A 16,186-nucleotide genomic window follows, 5' to 3' on the forward strand; every position below is an offset into this window, starting at 1 on the left:
GAATGAGTAACTAGCTATCCATGAACACGATTTGCGAAATATGCTAACACTATACCACTCTGTCTACCAAGACCTCTTTCAAGCCGGCGAATTCCAACAAACAATTGTAGTAATCATAAAAATCCACAATATTGTGCGTTACAGTACTTACAAAACTGCGCCACTCCGTTATTGGCTACAGGAATCAAAGAACCTCGTTATTTGTCTTGGTGCCGCATTCAGTAAGAGACTGAGTGCTCCGCAGACTGTCTAAACGTGCTGTCCCCACCTGCTTCTGTATGATGGACGGCACTGAAGGCAAATCTATTCATTCGTAAAAGCTCATCTACGTCTATACAGGGTGGTCCATTGATAGTGACCGGGCCAAATATCTCACGAAATAAGCGACAAACGAAAAAACTACAAAGAACGAAACTTGTCTAACTTGAAGGGCGAAACCAGGTGGCGCTATGGTTGGCCCGCAAGATGGCGCTGCCATAGGTCAAACGGATATCAACTGCGTTCTTTTTAAATGGGAACCCCCATTTTTATGACATATTCGTGTAGTACGTAAAGAAATATGAATGTTTTAGTTGGACCACTTTTTTCGCTTTGTGATAGATGGCGCTGTAATAGTCACAAACATATGGCTCGCAATTTTAGACGAACAGTTGGTCACAGGTAGGTTTTTAAAATTAAAATACAGAACTTAGGTGCTTTTGAACATTTTATTTCGGTTGTTCCAATGTGATACATGTACCTTTGTGAACTTATCTTTTCTGAGAACGCATGCTGTTACAGCGTGATTACCTGTAAATACCACATTAATGCAATAAATGCTCAAAATGTTGTAAGTCAACCTCAATGCATTTGACAATATGTGTAACGACATTCCTCTCAACAGTGAGTAGTTCGCTTTCCGTAATTTTCGCACATGCATTGGCAATGCGCTGACGCATGTTGTCAGGCGTTGTCGATGGATCACGATAGCAAATATCCTTCAACTTTCCCCACAGAAAGAAATCCGGGGACGTCAGATCCGGAGAACGTGTGGGCCATGCTATGGTGCTTCGACGACCAATCCACCTGTCATGAAATATACTATTCAATACCGCTTCAACTGCACGCGAACTGTGTGCCGGACATCCATCATGTTGGAACTACATGGCCATTCTGTCATGCAGTGAAACATCTTGTAGTAACATCGGTAGAACATTACGTAGAAAATCAGCATACATTGCACCATTTAGATTGCCATCGATAAAATGGGGGCCAATCATCTTTCCTCCCATAATGCCGCACCATACATTAACCCGCCAACGTCGCTAATGTTCCACTTGTCGCAGCCATCGTGGATTTTTTGTTGCCCAATAGTGCATATTATGCCGGTTTACGTTACTGCTGTTGGTGAATGACGCTTCGTCGCTAAATAGAACGAGTGCAAAAAATCTGTCATCGTCCCGTAATTTCTCTTGTGCCCAGTGGCAGAACTGTACACGACGTTCAAAGTCGTCACCATGCAATTCATGGCGCATAGAAATATGGTACGGGTGAAATCGATGTGATGCAGCATTCTCAACACCGACCTTTTTGAGATTCCCGATTCTCGGGCAATTTTTCTGCTACTTATGTGCGGATTAGCCGCGACAGCAGCTAAAACACCTACTTGGGCATCGTCATTTGTTGCAGGTCGTGGTTGACGTTTCACATGTGGCTGAACACTTCCCGTTTCCTTCAATAACGTAACTATCCGGCGAATGGTCCGGACACTTCGACGATGTCGTTCAGGATACCGAGCAACATACGTAGCACACGCCCGTTGGACATTTTGATCAGATACGTGATACCAGGTACTTGTAAGTTTGTGACTATTACAGCGCCATCTATCAAAAAGCGAAAAAAGTGGTCCAACTAAAATATTCATATATCTTTACGTACTACACGAATATGTAATAAAAAATGGGGATTCCTATTTAGAAAAACGCAATTGATATCTGTTTGACCTATGACAGTGCCATCTCGCGTTCCAACCATAGCGGCATCTGGTTTCCCCCTTCAAGCTAGATGAGTTTCGTTCTTTTTAGTTTTTTTCGTTTGATGCTTATTTCGTGTGATATTTGGCGCGGTCACTATCAATGGACCAGCCTGTATAGTACAATCCTATGTAAATGTATGGCAGTGGGTATTTTCCATTGCGCCAGTTATTTGGCGCTTTTCCTGTTCTATCTATAATCTTGTGTTCGAAATCCCAACGGAAGAAGGGGGGGGGGGCTGTAGTATATTCGTAGATATCTCACTTGAAGCTGGTTCTTGCAACTTTGTAGGTAGGCTTTCTCGGGACAACTTGCGTCTGTCTTCAAGCTTCTGCCAGTTTAGTTTTTCGAGTTTCCCCAGCACGCTTTTTCATGGATCAAATAAACGTGTGACCATTCGTGCTCTCCTTCTTCGCGCACGTTCAGTGCCCGCTGCTAGTCCATTTTTGGAATGGTCCCAAACACTTCAGTAATGTTCTAGGATGGGTCTCATGTGGCATCTTGGCACCACTTTCCTCTTAGAACTGATCTTATTTTCCTAGTATTTTACCAGAAACCAGACACTGCCACCTGTTTTACTTGCGACTGGGCCTATGTGACCGTCCCATTTTAGATCCGTGCAAATTGCTCCGGCCAGGTATTTGTATGACACGACTGATTACAATCGTAGCTCATTGAGATCGTCGTCATAGAATGATGGTTTTTCGTTTTTTGATGTACGCCATTCTACATTTCTTAACAGTTAAAGCAAGTTGCAAATATTTGCAAAGCTTTGCAATCTTATCGGGACATGGCTCCATATTAATGCAGACTTGTTTAGACATTATTTCATTGTACGTAGATAATCCGCATCATACGATAGGTAACTGAATCTTCTGCGAAAAGTCTGAGCCTACAATTAATATTGTAAGCAACATCGTTAATATACAACATGAACAGCAAGAGTCCCAGTTCACTTCACTGGGGCATACCTAAAGTCCATCCAAGGCAACGGGCTGCGTCCTCCGAAACAAGAAACCATCACCAATTACAGATTTCTCTTAATACCCCGTGCGATCGTGCTTTCGATAATAAGTGTAGATGTGAACTGAGACAAATGCTTTTAGGAAGTTAAGAAATATTCCATCTACCTGATTACCTTAATTGACGGCTTTCTGGATGCTATGTGATGACCAATGATACATGAATGGTGCCTACAGCCTTCACTGACAATTGTGCTCTCAAACAGAATGGAGTGGGAAGACAGCCTGCAGATGTACGCTTCACAGCCTCAGTGCTGCATCGTGAAGATATTTTGATGAAAGAGAAGGCAGAATATCGCAACTTGGTACAAAGACGTGCGTGTTTTCATTGTGTATGAAGAGAATCCGTGTCTTTCACAACATAAGTAAAGGTTATCACAATGGGAGTAAACGCGAAGCAGCGCTAAACGAAGTGGGAGGTACTTTGAAAGAATGTAGGAGATAAACAACAGTGGAGGAAATAAACAAAAGGGAAGAGGATTAATGTGTAACGTTCCATCTACAAAGAGGTCATTAGAGATGGAGCACAAGCTCTGAATGTTTTGTTAAACATAGGGAAGGAATTCGGCCGTGCCCTTTCGAAGAAACCATGCCGGCCTTTTCCTAGAGCGATTTACGTAAATCACGGAAAACCTAAGTGGATCGTCGCACAGGGACTTGAGCCATCGTCCTCCAAAATGCGAGTCCAGTATGCTAAGAACTGCACCATTTCTACCGGTAAATTAAAAAGATAATAAAGGCTCTATGTACTCAATGCTTCCAAGAAATAAATTGAACTCTAAGATTGAAGTGCTGTTTACGTAACAAAAAAAAAACTATTTTGTGAGAGAAAGGACACTTGTTCGAGTGATAAGAGCAGCGTAGGAATCTATAATTAGCCTCTCACCTCCTCCAATAATTTCATCCTCTAAAAGGAATACTTTTCGAAGACATTTCAAGTTTCTCCCCCCTCCATCTACCTGATCATTCATCTTTTCACCCAAGTTGACTTTTTTTCCTTATCGTATTATTCATTGCCATGACATAAATTGCAACGACCACAAAGAAAGAAATAACTCTCAGTTTCCTTTTGGCAATCGACAGCGTTTTGATGATCTCTGTGTTCAATACTGATGACGCTTTGTGGAGTGTCTACATCTACTTGACTAATCTGCTGTTCTCACTTAAGTACCTGACCAAGTCTTCATAAAACCACTTTCATACTATTTCTCGACCGTTCCACTCTCGAATAAAACGAGGAAAAAGTGAAAACTTAAATCTTGGTTGGCTGGTTGGTCGATTTGGGGGAGGGGACCAAACAGCGAGGTCATCGGTCCCATCGGATTAGGGAAGGATGGGGAACAAAGTCGGCAGTGCCCTTTCTAATGGATCATACCGATATTTGCCTGAAGCGATTCAGGGAAATCACGGAAAACCTAAATCACATTAGACGGACACGGGTTTGAACCGTCGCCCTCCCGAATGCGAGTCCAGCGTGCTAACCACTGCGCTGCCTCGCTCGGTACTGTGAGGGCTCTGATTTCTCTTACTTTATTACTACGGTCGTTCCTCTCTATGTAGATGGGAGTCAACAAAATATTTTCGCATTCCGACGAGGAAGTTGGTGACTGAAATTTTGGAAAAGATATCGCCGCAATGAAAAAGTCGCTTAACATATTCTTGACTCTCTGTGCCCTACTCCGTAAAAACGCAAAACGAGCTGCTTATTTTTGAAATTTTCCAGCTTCATCGAACAATCGTATCTGATAAGGATCTCATACTTCGTGACATTACTCCAGAATAGGACGAACGAGAGTAAAGTAGGCAGTCACTTTAGTTGTTTTTTTTTTCATCATTTTTCATCATTTTTCATCATTTTGCAATTCGTATTGGCCTTGTGACAAGTTCGCTAGACGGTAAACGACAGAATTATCTACAAGCATTCTAAGAGGCATCATTATGTCGTCACGGATGAAGAACAGCAGAGGGTCTATAACGCTTTATTGGGGAACCTAAGATAATACCTCAGTTTCACTCGATGGCTTTCCGTCAGTTACTATCAACTATGGCCTTTCTGGTAGAAAATCACGAAACCAGTAGCACAACTGAGACGATAATCAATAGACGCGCAATTTGTTTAGAAGACGCTTGTGAGGAATTTACATTCGCTTTCGAGAGCTTTGTTGCTTTCTATATGGATCGTGTAAATAGACTTTTAGCACCCTCCAGTACATAGCTGAAATCGATCACAAACGTTCTACAAAGTGAATACTCTGCCTTGAGCAAAAGATTTTATTCATAACTGCAGTGATGCTATAAGGCCAATCTCATCACTGCACCGTCTACCGCAAGCGTACTGATACTGTAATGTTAGTGAGAGAGTCTGTAGCGTTCCTGGCTCTAGGGGCCATTGCTTTATTCCTACAAATTAAACTTGAGGTGTAACAGCAGATTATGACGTCACGAGGTAAGATGGCGCACCCACTAAAGATGCAGCACTCGAAGGGAATTGCAACAGAAACTACCTGCATTGTGATCGGCTGCTGTAGTGGCAGGTAAAGTGGACTGCCGACTCGTCTACGACGTAAACAACTTATTTTATTAATATTAACTACACTCCTGGAAATTGAAATAAGAACACGGTCAATTCATTGTCCCAGGAAGGGAAAACTTTATTGACACATTCCTGGGGTCAGATACATCACATGATTACACTGACAGAACCACAGGCACATAGACACAGGCAACAGAGCATGCACAGTGTCGGCACTAGTACAGTGTATATCCACCTTTCGCAGCAATGCAGGCTGCTATTCTCCCATGGAGACGATCGTAGAGATGCTGGATGTAGTCCTGTGGAACGACTTGCCATGCCATTTCCACCTGACGCCTCAGTTGGACCAGTGTTCGTGCTGGACGTGCAGACCGCGTGAGACGACGCTTCATCCAGTCCCAAACATGCTCAATGGGGACAGATCCGGAGATCTTGCTGGCCAGGGTAGTTGACTTACACCTTCTAGAGCACGTTGGGTGGCACGGGATACATGCGGACGTGCATTGTCCTGTTGGAACAGCAAGTTCCCTTGCCATTCTAGGAATGGTAGAACGATGGGTTCGATGACGGTTTGGATGTACCGTGCACTATTCAGTGTCCCCTCGACGATCACCAGAGATGTACGGCCAGTGTAGGAGATCGCTCCCCACACCATGATGCTGGGTGTTGGCCCTGTGTGCCTCGGTCGTATGCAGTCCTGATTGTGGCGCTCACCTGCACGGCGCCAAACACGCATACGACCGTCATTGGCACCAAGGCAGAAGCGACTCTCATCGCTGAAGACGACACGTCTCCATTCGTCCCTCCATTCACGCCTGTCGCGACACCACTGGAGGCGGGTTGCACGATGTTGGGGCGTGAGCGGAAGACGGCCTAACGGTGTGCGGGACCGTAGCCCAGCTTCATGGAGACGGTTGCGAATGGTTCTCGCCGATACCCCAGGAGCAAGAGTGTCCCTAGTTTGCTGGGAAGTGGCGGTGCGGTCCCCTACGGCACTGCGTAGGATCCTACGGTCTTGGCGTGCATCCGTGCGTCGCTGCGGTCCGGTCCCAGGTCGACGGGCACGTGCATCTTCCGCCGACCACTGGCGACAACATCGATGTACTGTGGAGACCTCATGCCCCACGTGTTGAGCAATTCGGCGGTACGTCCACCCGGCCTCCCGCATGCCCACTATACGCCCTCGCTCAAAGTCCGTCAACTGCACATACGGTTCACGTCCACGCTGTCGCGGCATGCTACCAGTGTTAAAGACTGCGATGGAGCTCCGTATGCCACGGCAAACTGGCTGACACTGACGGCGGCGGTGCACAAATGCTGCGCAGCTAGCGCCATTCGACGGCCAACACCGCGGTTCCTGGTGTGTCCGCTGTGCCATGCGTGTGATCATTGCTTGTACAGCCCTCTCGCAGTGTCCGGAGCAAGTATGGTGGGTCTGACACACCGGTGTCAATGTGTTCTTTTTTCCATTTCCAGGAGTGTATATTACGCTCCAAAATGTGCTCCAAAATAGCATAGGAGACCCCCTCAGCACTGTACAAATGATGTACACTCCTGGAAATTGAAATAAGAACACCGTGAATTCATTGTCCCAGGAAGAGGAAACTTTATTGACACATTCTTGGGGTCAGATACATCACATGATCACACTTACAGAACCACAGGCACATAGACACAGGCAACAGAGCATGCACAATGTCGGCACTAGTACAGTGTATATCCACCTTTCGCAGCAATGCAGGCTGCTATTCTCCCATGGAGACGATCGTAGAGATGCTGGATGTAGTCCTGTGGAACGGCTTGCCATGCCATTTCCACCTGGCGACTCAGTTGGACCAGCGTTCGTGCTGGACGTGCAGACCGCGTGAGACGACGCTTCATCCAGTCCCAAACATGCTCAATGGGGGACAGATCCGGAGATCTTGCTGGCCAGGGTAGTTGACTTACACCTTCTAGAGCACGTTGGGTGGCACGGGATACATGTGGACGTGCATTGTACTGTTGGAACAGCAAGTTCCCTTGCCGGTCTAGGAATGGTAGAACGATGGGTTCGATGACGGTTTGGATGTACCGTGCACTATTCAGTGTCCCCTCAACGATCACCAGAGGTGTACGGCCAGTGTAGGAGATCGCTCCCCACACCATGATGCCGGGTGTTGGCCCTGTGTGCCTCGGTCGTATGCAGTCCTGATTGTGGCGCTCACCTGCACGGCGCCAAACACGCATACGACCATCATTGGCACCAAGGCAGAAGCGACTCTCATCGCTGAAGACGACACGTCTCCATTCGTCCCTCCATTCACGCCTGTCGCGACACCACTGGAGGCGGGCTGCACGATGTTGGGGCGTGAGCGGAAGACGGCCCAACGGTGTGCGGGACCGTAGCCCAGCTTCATGGAGACGGTTGCGAATGGTCCTCGCCGATACCCCAGGAGCAACAGTGTCCCTAATTTGCTGGGAAGTGGCGGTGCGGTCCCCTACGGCACTGCGTAGGATCCTACGGTCTAGGCGTGCATCCGTGCGTCGCTGCGGTCCGGTCCCAGGTCGACGGGCACGTGCACCTTCCGCCGACCACTGGCGACAACATCGATGTACTGTGGAGACCTCACGCCCCACGTGTTGAGCAATTCGGCGGTACGTCCACCCGGCCTCCCGCATGCCCACTATACGCCCTCGCTCAAAGTCCGTCAACTGCACATACGGTTCACGTCCACGCTGTCGCGGCATGCTACCAGTGTTAAAGACTGCGATGGAGCTCCGTATGCCACGGCAAACTGGCTGACACTGACGGCGGCGGAGCACAAATGCTGCGCAGCTAGCGCCATTCGACGGCCAACACCGCGGTTCCTGGTGTGTCCGCTGTGCCGTGCGTGTGATCATTGCTTGTACAGCCCTCTCGCAGTGTCCGGAGCAAGTATGGTGGATCTGACACACCGGTGTCAATGTGTTCTTTTTTCCATTTCCAGGAGTGTATTTAGATCTTCGTTGTGCAGTTCATTTTAGATAAACAATCGATTTGCTAAAGAGACGTGAATCACTTGATGCGCTGTCGTCAATGTAACTAATGACCGCCCTGCGATGTTGCTGACATCAACCAGACGTTGCTAAGTATCGTGGCATAGTGCTGGGACTATTGCAATTAAGCTCGGCCATCTCCGAACAAAGCAAACTATATTACGAGTTTAGGAATTTCTAATTTGTGATGTGTTAATAGTATGTCCCGAGTGATTCAAAAAAAAAATAACAGTTTCAGTTGTTTATTACAGACAAACTGTAAAAGATAGGAACACTCTGAGCACGTCACTGGATAGAGGAAGGTTCAAAGTTTTGACAAAGCTGCGCTGTTGTTTGTTTATCTTAAAACACCATCCCACAACCTTGGATTGGAAGAAGTGTATAGCAAGATCTTACATTGCTTTTGGCCTTCCAGGTCACCAGATCTCACACCTCGAAATTTTCTCCTGTGGGTGTACCGATACATAAAAGACAGTCTTTGACCCATCTATGGCAGCTACTTTTCAAGAGATGAAAAATCGAATTGTTGAAGCTGTCGATTCAATAAACACTGGCCTGTTGATTCGTGTGTGGAATGATATGGGCTACCGAGGAACGCATGGTGCTCACGTATATTTCATGGTATAGTGTCTTTGAACCTTCCTCTATGCAGTGATATGAGCAATGTGTTTCCATCTTTCATAGGTTGTCTGTAATTAACACCTGAAATCTATTCTTTCTTTTTGAATCATCCTATACTGTTCAGTTCTAAAGTGGTAAAAGACTGAATATTGACTAATGAGAGTGAGTGATAATCTGTCGTGTGAGCCTGATAGGCGTAAACGTGACTATGCAACATTGTACAGGTCAGTTTTGTATTTCTTCTGATGGAAAATGTTTGTAAAAAAAATATCTGGTATACCTATAAACCACCGACTTCACTAGTTAGATGAGATAAAACTTCAACCAGTTTCACTGGAATTCCATAAACCCTCTCATTGAAAGCAACCGTCTCAATTCCTGTTGATGAAATCGCAGGAAGACGCCAGGCTGATGGGAATATCAGAACTACTTTAGTGTCTTGTTCTGATCTGGTAAGATACAACTAGACCGCTTACATGTCCTACTATTCCAGTATAAATGGAGGCAGCTACATGCTGTATTGTGGTACAGTAGAGAGGAAAATGACTCACTGCTTCTAATACCAAGTGTTCTTTGTTATCCGTACATTTAGTCTCATTTTTTGTATACATTATCAATTTTTTTATTGCAGGTAAATACTGGACTGGATGCACATACATAAAATACAAGATCGAAACGTTCATATTCTTCCTTGGTATATGACATTTTCAAGGATGTAAATTAAAATATATATCTATTGCTACAATGCTGTTTCAACATATAAAAATGACTATCAGAAATAACATTCCTTCTTGTTTCAAAATCTGAAAGCGTAATGGAAGATGTGAAGGAAATATGAGGGATGGTTAGTACACCTCCGTAATAAGAAAATCATACAGTACTCACTCGTTTCTAAGAAGGTACAGTCATTGATTAAGGTGACTACAGTAGAGAATTTTTGCCGGGGGAAAATGTTTAGCACTGTTAAATTTACATAACTTTAAATATAATACGTTAATACATAAATGGCCATGAATTCAGTGACTTCCTTTACACTGAAACTCCCCTATCTAATTGCACTCAAAAAATTCATAACATACAAAACGTACTTTTTCATGAAAAACACAGTTTTTCGATTGTGTGCTGACAAACAAGTACTTTGTTGCAGGTTTCTCTAATACAAGTGCTGATGATATGCCACAGTTTGTATCACTGAATCTGTTCTCTGGTAGAAAGCTTCTCATTACTGTCCATAGCAGAACAGAGTCTGAAACTGTAAATAAGAACTCCAAACACAGCTTTTGAATTTTGCAGTGCTGCTGTCATATGATGCCGGTCACATATACACAGCCCAATTCCAACTGAAGTGGACAGGACTAATATTTTTGTCACATCAAGTTTCGGGAAGAGCCTTACTCTGAAGCTGGGATTTAGAACACTAACAGGTCGCTGCTCCATAGAACGGAGCTAGTAAAACAGCACAGTATGGGTGTTAATAGAGTTTGGCTTAAGTAACAAACGTTGACAGCAATATCTTATTGTTATTCTTGTATCTTTTTAATGTCCGAAAAGAACATGTTACTGGTTTCGCCATAAGTCTCCGCAGAGTTTTGAAGGGAAAATACAAGTTACACATGTTTCACACAAACATGAAAACATTGAGCGTAATCTAACTTAACGTGTAGAAGAGCATGATGAACCAGATTAAGCCACACCTTTTCTCTGCGATTACGGCGAGAGCGTCTTGCTCATACAGGCTTTGCTTTATGTGCAGGCAGACGGCGACCAACGAGAAGATGAAGCCTCGGCGGGGTTGGTCGCAAACTGCCGCCATGCTGGTGACATTAATGGTATTAATGACGTTCAGTTGGGCAGAGGGCGCCATCTCCGTCGACGTAACCTGCACTCAACAGATCTGTGAGGTAAGCAAACTGTTATTCACTACTGGATAAAAGTCTCAACCAAGCTTTCTCACACGTTACAACTACCAGCTCTATGTATCCGTGTATCTCATGCGTGTTTTCTAGTGTCATCCTTTACCTTCCATTGTATCGCCGTTGACTCTAGTAAAGAGCTTCGTTGATCCACCTACCATCAGTTCGCCTAGTTGCATTTTCCACCCACCTCTAATTAGTTAACATACTGGACTCGCATTCGGGAGGACGACAGTTCAAACCCGCGTCCAGCCATCCTGATTTAGGTTTTCCGTGATTTTCCTAAATCGCTTCATGCAAATGCCGGGATGGTTCGTTTGATAGAGCGAAGCCAGTTTCCTTCCCCATCCTTCCCTAATCCGAGCTTGTGCTTCGTCTCTAATGATCTCGTTGTCGACAGGAAGTTAATCACTAATCTCCTCCTCCTCCTAATTTGTTTTCATTAAGTCATAATTAATTCATATTTTCTATGTAAGCAAAGGAGTACGACAAGGTTCCCTTTTGGGGTCGGCACTGTTTAACAGAAATTTATGTGATATACTAGATTCGCAGCCAGTTAATATAGCTGCGTCGCTGAGGATTCAGAGATATATTACATAAACCACAACGTAAAGAACACTCACAACATACTGCAACGGGCTCTACGACTGCTTGAAAAATTGTCTACAGTATTGCTAATCAAAATAAATGCGGGGAAAACTCAAGGAACCTTTTATACAAGAAAAATGCGGGATTTACAAACGGTGCTATTCAGGTAAACCCTTTCTTGGACTGAATCCGTCAAATATCTTGGAGTTCACTTGCACAAACTACATGTAACAGACGTAGTGAATGAAGCAAAACGTCTACTAGCTGCCTTATACCACTTAATGAACAGGTTTTAGTTTAGAGGGTCTCAGGAAACCACAGAAAGGGGGTCCGTCTGTAAGGGGTAGGCAAAACACAATAAAGTAGTTGTAGAAACGATGGGTATTGTAGTTGTAAATTGTCGTAGGGGTGTTGGGAAAGAACCGGAGCTCCAAGCCTTAACTGAAAGCACTGAAGCTCAAATAGTTAGAGGTACGGAAAGCTGGCTAAAGCCGGAAATAAGTTCAGCCAAAATTTCTTCAAACGACCTAACAGTGTTCAGAAAGGATAGATTATATACAGTTGGTGGTGGAGTATTTATTGCTGTCAGAAGTAGTTTACCCTGTAGTGAAATTGAAGCAGATAGTTTTCGTGCCTAGCCATGAGTGATCTTGTCGTTCTGGAAGGCACAATATATCAACACAAGTATGTATCTATTCTTGTGGACCATGTCCACCGCTACATGGTGTTTCTCTTTTGCTCGGTACAGTAGCATCTACCAACAGGACAATGCAATGTGTTACACAGCTTGTAGCGTACGTGCGTGGTTCGAAGAGCACCAGAATTGGTTTACCGTACTCCCCCTGGCTGCCGAACTACCCAGATTAAGCTCCAATCGAGCATCGTGCGACCACCTCGATTGGGTTGTTCCTGCCATGGACTCCCCACCGAGGAACTTGGCTGGCCACAGCACTGGAGTCGGCAGGGCTCCAGATTCAATCAGTACATTCCAGAACCTCACTGACTCTCTTCGTGGACGCCTCGCAGGGGTCTGCGCTGCAAAAGGTGGTTATTCAAGCTTTTTCCAGGTGGTATTAATGTGACTGGAGAGTGTATCTGATAGAATAAAAATGAAATGGGAATTAGATCTCATACATAAAACATGTCATCTCTCTTTGCTTTTCCGTTGGGAATGCCTCAAATGAAAGCACTATATCTTATTTTGAAAATCATGCAGCAGATTTCTGTACCGAACACAAAAGAGTCCACAGCTTGTGGTCGTGCGGTAGCGTTCTCGCTTCCCGCGCCCGGGTTCGATTCCCGGCGGGGTCAGGGATTTTCTCTGCCTCGTGATGACTGGGTGTTGTGTGATGTCCTTAGGTTAGTTAGGTTTAAGTAGTTCAAAGTTCTAGGGGACTGATGACCATAGATGTTCAGTCCCATAGTGCTCAGAGCCATTTGAACCATTTGAACATAAAAGAAATATTCATATAGCTGAGCTAATCTACGAAATTCGAGTCGGAAGAGCTGATGAGCATTGAAACAACTTCCCATTTTGAAAGAGGCTTTTATTCAAAATATAGCTACGTGGTTCTTAGTCAAGCATGAAAATAGCTTTTAGAATGTTTATGATGAGTCCAGTGACTGCAGTAACTCGTCAGTGCAGTTTCAAAAAATTGACACTCTGACTGACGTGTGTGGCAGCCCGAACCACACGCCTGACGCCGTGGAGTCTCCAGAGGCAACAGTAGAGCCTCGCGCCAAACGCTTGTGCCTATCCTGGCCTGGCCTGGCTATGAAACATCCATCACTAAAGCTGTCGTCACAGGGGACGAGTTAGTTAACGTTGACGCGGCCCTCTACGGCTTTGTGAAGTCACCTCTTGCTATTTCGCGTTAAGAAGCCATTTCGTCATGTGAAACACAAAACAAGTTCTAATATATTTCGGGCAAGTGTCACGTAAAATAAAACCAAGAACGCTCCCTACGTCACAAGCAGGAAGCTTGAGGCCCGCAGAACTCAAGATGCCATATTGTAGTTTTGTTCGGTAGGAGGCCATATTCGCTGGGTTTTATGTTGTACCCTGCAGCCATGATTGAGACCGCTATTCGGATAGCAACTTCCTATGGCCGCGAAATGTAAACCACAACGAAAATCAAAATTGTTTTACTTGCAACAGTTAGCAACAACTTCGAGCTGCTTACACTATGTGATCAGAAGTATCCGGACACCTGGCTGAAAATGACTTACAAGTTCCTGGCGCCCTCCATCGGTAATGCTGGAATTTAATATGGTGTTGGCACGCACTTAGACTTGGTGACATCTTCCACTCTCGCAGGCATACGTTCAGTCAGGTGCTGGAAGGTTTCTTGGGGAATGGCAGTCCATTCTTCACGGATTTCTGCACTGAGGAGAGGTATCGATGTCGGTCGGTGAGGCCTGGCACGAAGTCAGCGTTTCAAAACATTCCAGAGGTGTTCTATAGGATTCAGGTCAGGTCTTTGTGCAGACAAGTCCATTACAGGAATGGTACTGTCGTGTAACCACTCCGCAACAGGCCGTGCATTATGAACAGATGCTTGATCGTGTTGAAAGATGCAGTCGCCATCCCCGAATTGCTCTTCAACAGTGGGAAGCAAGAAGGTGCTTAAAACATCAGTATATGCCTGCGCTGTGATAGTGTCACGCGAAACAACAAGGAGTGCAAGCCCCCTCCATGAAAAACACGACCACATCATTAAACCACCGCCACCGAATTCTACTGTTAGCACTACACATGCTGGCCGATGACGTTCGCCGGACATTCGCCAAACATGTATCCTGCCATCGGATCGCCACATTGTGTACCGTGATTCTTCACTCCACACAACGTTCTTCCACTGATCAATCGTCCAATGTGTACACTCATTACATCAAGCGAGGCGTCGGTTAGCATTTAGACGTGTTGTTTGGCTTATGAGCAGCCGCTCGACCATGAAATCCAAGTTTTCTCACCTCCTGCCTAACTGCCATAGTACTTGCAGTGGATCATGGTGCAGTTTAGAATTCTTGTGCGATGGTCTGGATACATGTCTGCCTATTACACGTTACGACCCTCTTCAACTGTCGGCGGTGTCTCAGTCAACAGACGAGGTCAGCCTGTATGCTTCTGTGCTGTACGTGTCCTTTCACGTTTCCACTTGACTATCATATCGGAAACAGTGGACCTAGGGATATTTAGGAATGTGGAACTCTTGCGTAAAGACGTATGACTCAAGCGACACCCAATCACCTGACCACGTTCGAAGTCCATGAGTTTCGCTGAGCACCCGATTCTGCTCTCTCACCATGTCTAATGACTACTGAGGTCACTGATATGGAGTACCTTGCAGTAGGCGGCTGCACAATGCACCTAATATGAAAAACGTATGTTTTTGGGGGTGTCCTGATACTTTTTATCACATCGTGTATCTACATAGTCGCCACTCCGACTTAGACATTCTGGTAGCGTTGCGCCAGCTATCCAGTACCCACGTCATAGATGGCTGCCGCCAGTGCTTCGCGCTGATTCATTGCGCTGGTTTGCAGCTCGTTCTCCGTGCCAAAATGTTGTCTTCACAGCCAGCGGTTGATGTGAGCAGAGATGAAACTCAGAGAGAGCCAATTACGGGCTGATCAAACACTTTTCGTCGATAACGCTGCAGAAGCATCTTCATTCCCCTGTAGAATGCCACTGAGAATTGTCATGAAGAAGGAAAAGCATGACAGTTATGTCATGTGGGTTGCATAGGTCCAAGCGAAATTTCTCACCAGACTCTCGTCCTTGAAGGGAGAGACTGTTTTCTAGGCATTTTACGTGTTCACCGTGCACTCAGAACTGAAAAGAGCGATGTGACGCGATCGATGGACGTTCTAGAGACACTGCCCAACACAGCTGCGCAAAGGTTCATCGGACTTTCACAGTAGTTTCCATTTCGTGACTATCGGGACTTACTTTCCGAATAGCCCTTGTATATGCTGCTTCTAAGCACTAGCGCATTGAAAGTCTCTTAAACAAATCGCAATTGGTAGGATTTGTTGTAATAAAACTACGGAAAACTTGATATTGATGGTTAAAGAATTTTCGTATTTAGTTATTGTGGTGTTAAAACTCGTGTGCAACGGCACCTTGAAGATTCATAAAAACGTGTAGTTCCTGTTAAGATTTCTTATAATTAAATGTATGTTAATAATATTTCGGCAGTTAAAGACTATAGAAGACTATATTCGTACGATAGAATACAAAGTGAGATGATATGAAGCCACAGCGTAGTCTACTGAATAGAAACACCATGATATGGGACTGAAGTTAGGTATGTATATAGGGAACGAGTCCTGTTGTATCTATTTTTTCCTCGCTTCGCGTTTCCCATAAGGTTGTGGAACTTTCTTACGAAACTAATACAAATTATTACTATTATACTGATGTTATGTACAGATAAGAGCTTCTTCGATTCGATGACTTTTATAAGCAGATGTCCTCAC

General features: G+C 45.0%; 1 protein-coding gene across 2 annotated transcripts in view; it reads left to right on the forward strand.

The window, feature by feature from the left end:
- The window catches only part of LOC126281480 (uncharacterized), a 182,637-nt gene that overhangs the window by 17,440 nt on the left and 149,011 nt on the right, over nt 1–16,186 (forward strand). The window contains exons 2-3 of one of the 2 annotated variants that reach the window (XM_049980476.1): nt 1,669–1,829; nt 10,957–11,104. In XM_049980476.1, coding sequence (XP_049836433.1) covers nt 10,979–11,104 — 126 coding nt within the window. In that variant the 5' untranslated portion in view covers nt 1,669–1,829; nt 10,957–10,978. The remainder of the gene's footprint in view (nt 1–1,668; nt 1,830–10,956; nt 11,105–16,186) is intronic. The other variant, XM_049980477.1, reaches the window with a different exon arrangement.

This window comes from Schistocerca gregaria, chromosome 7 (assembly GCF_023897955.1).
Source record: "Schistocerca gregaria isolate iqSchGreg1 chromosome 7, iqSchGreg1.2, whole genome shotgun sequence".
Taxonomy (NCBI): Eukaryota; Metazoa; Arthropoda; class Insecta; order Orthoptera; family Acrididae; genus Schistocerca; species Schistocerca gregaria.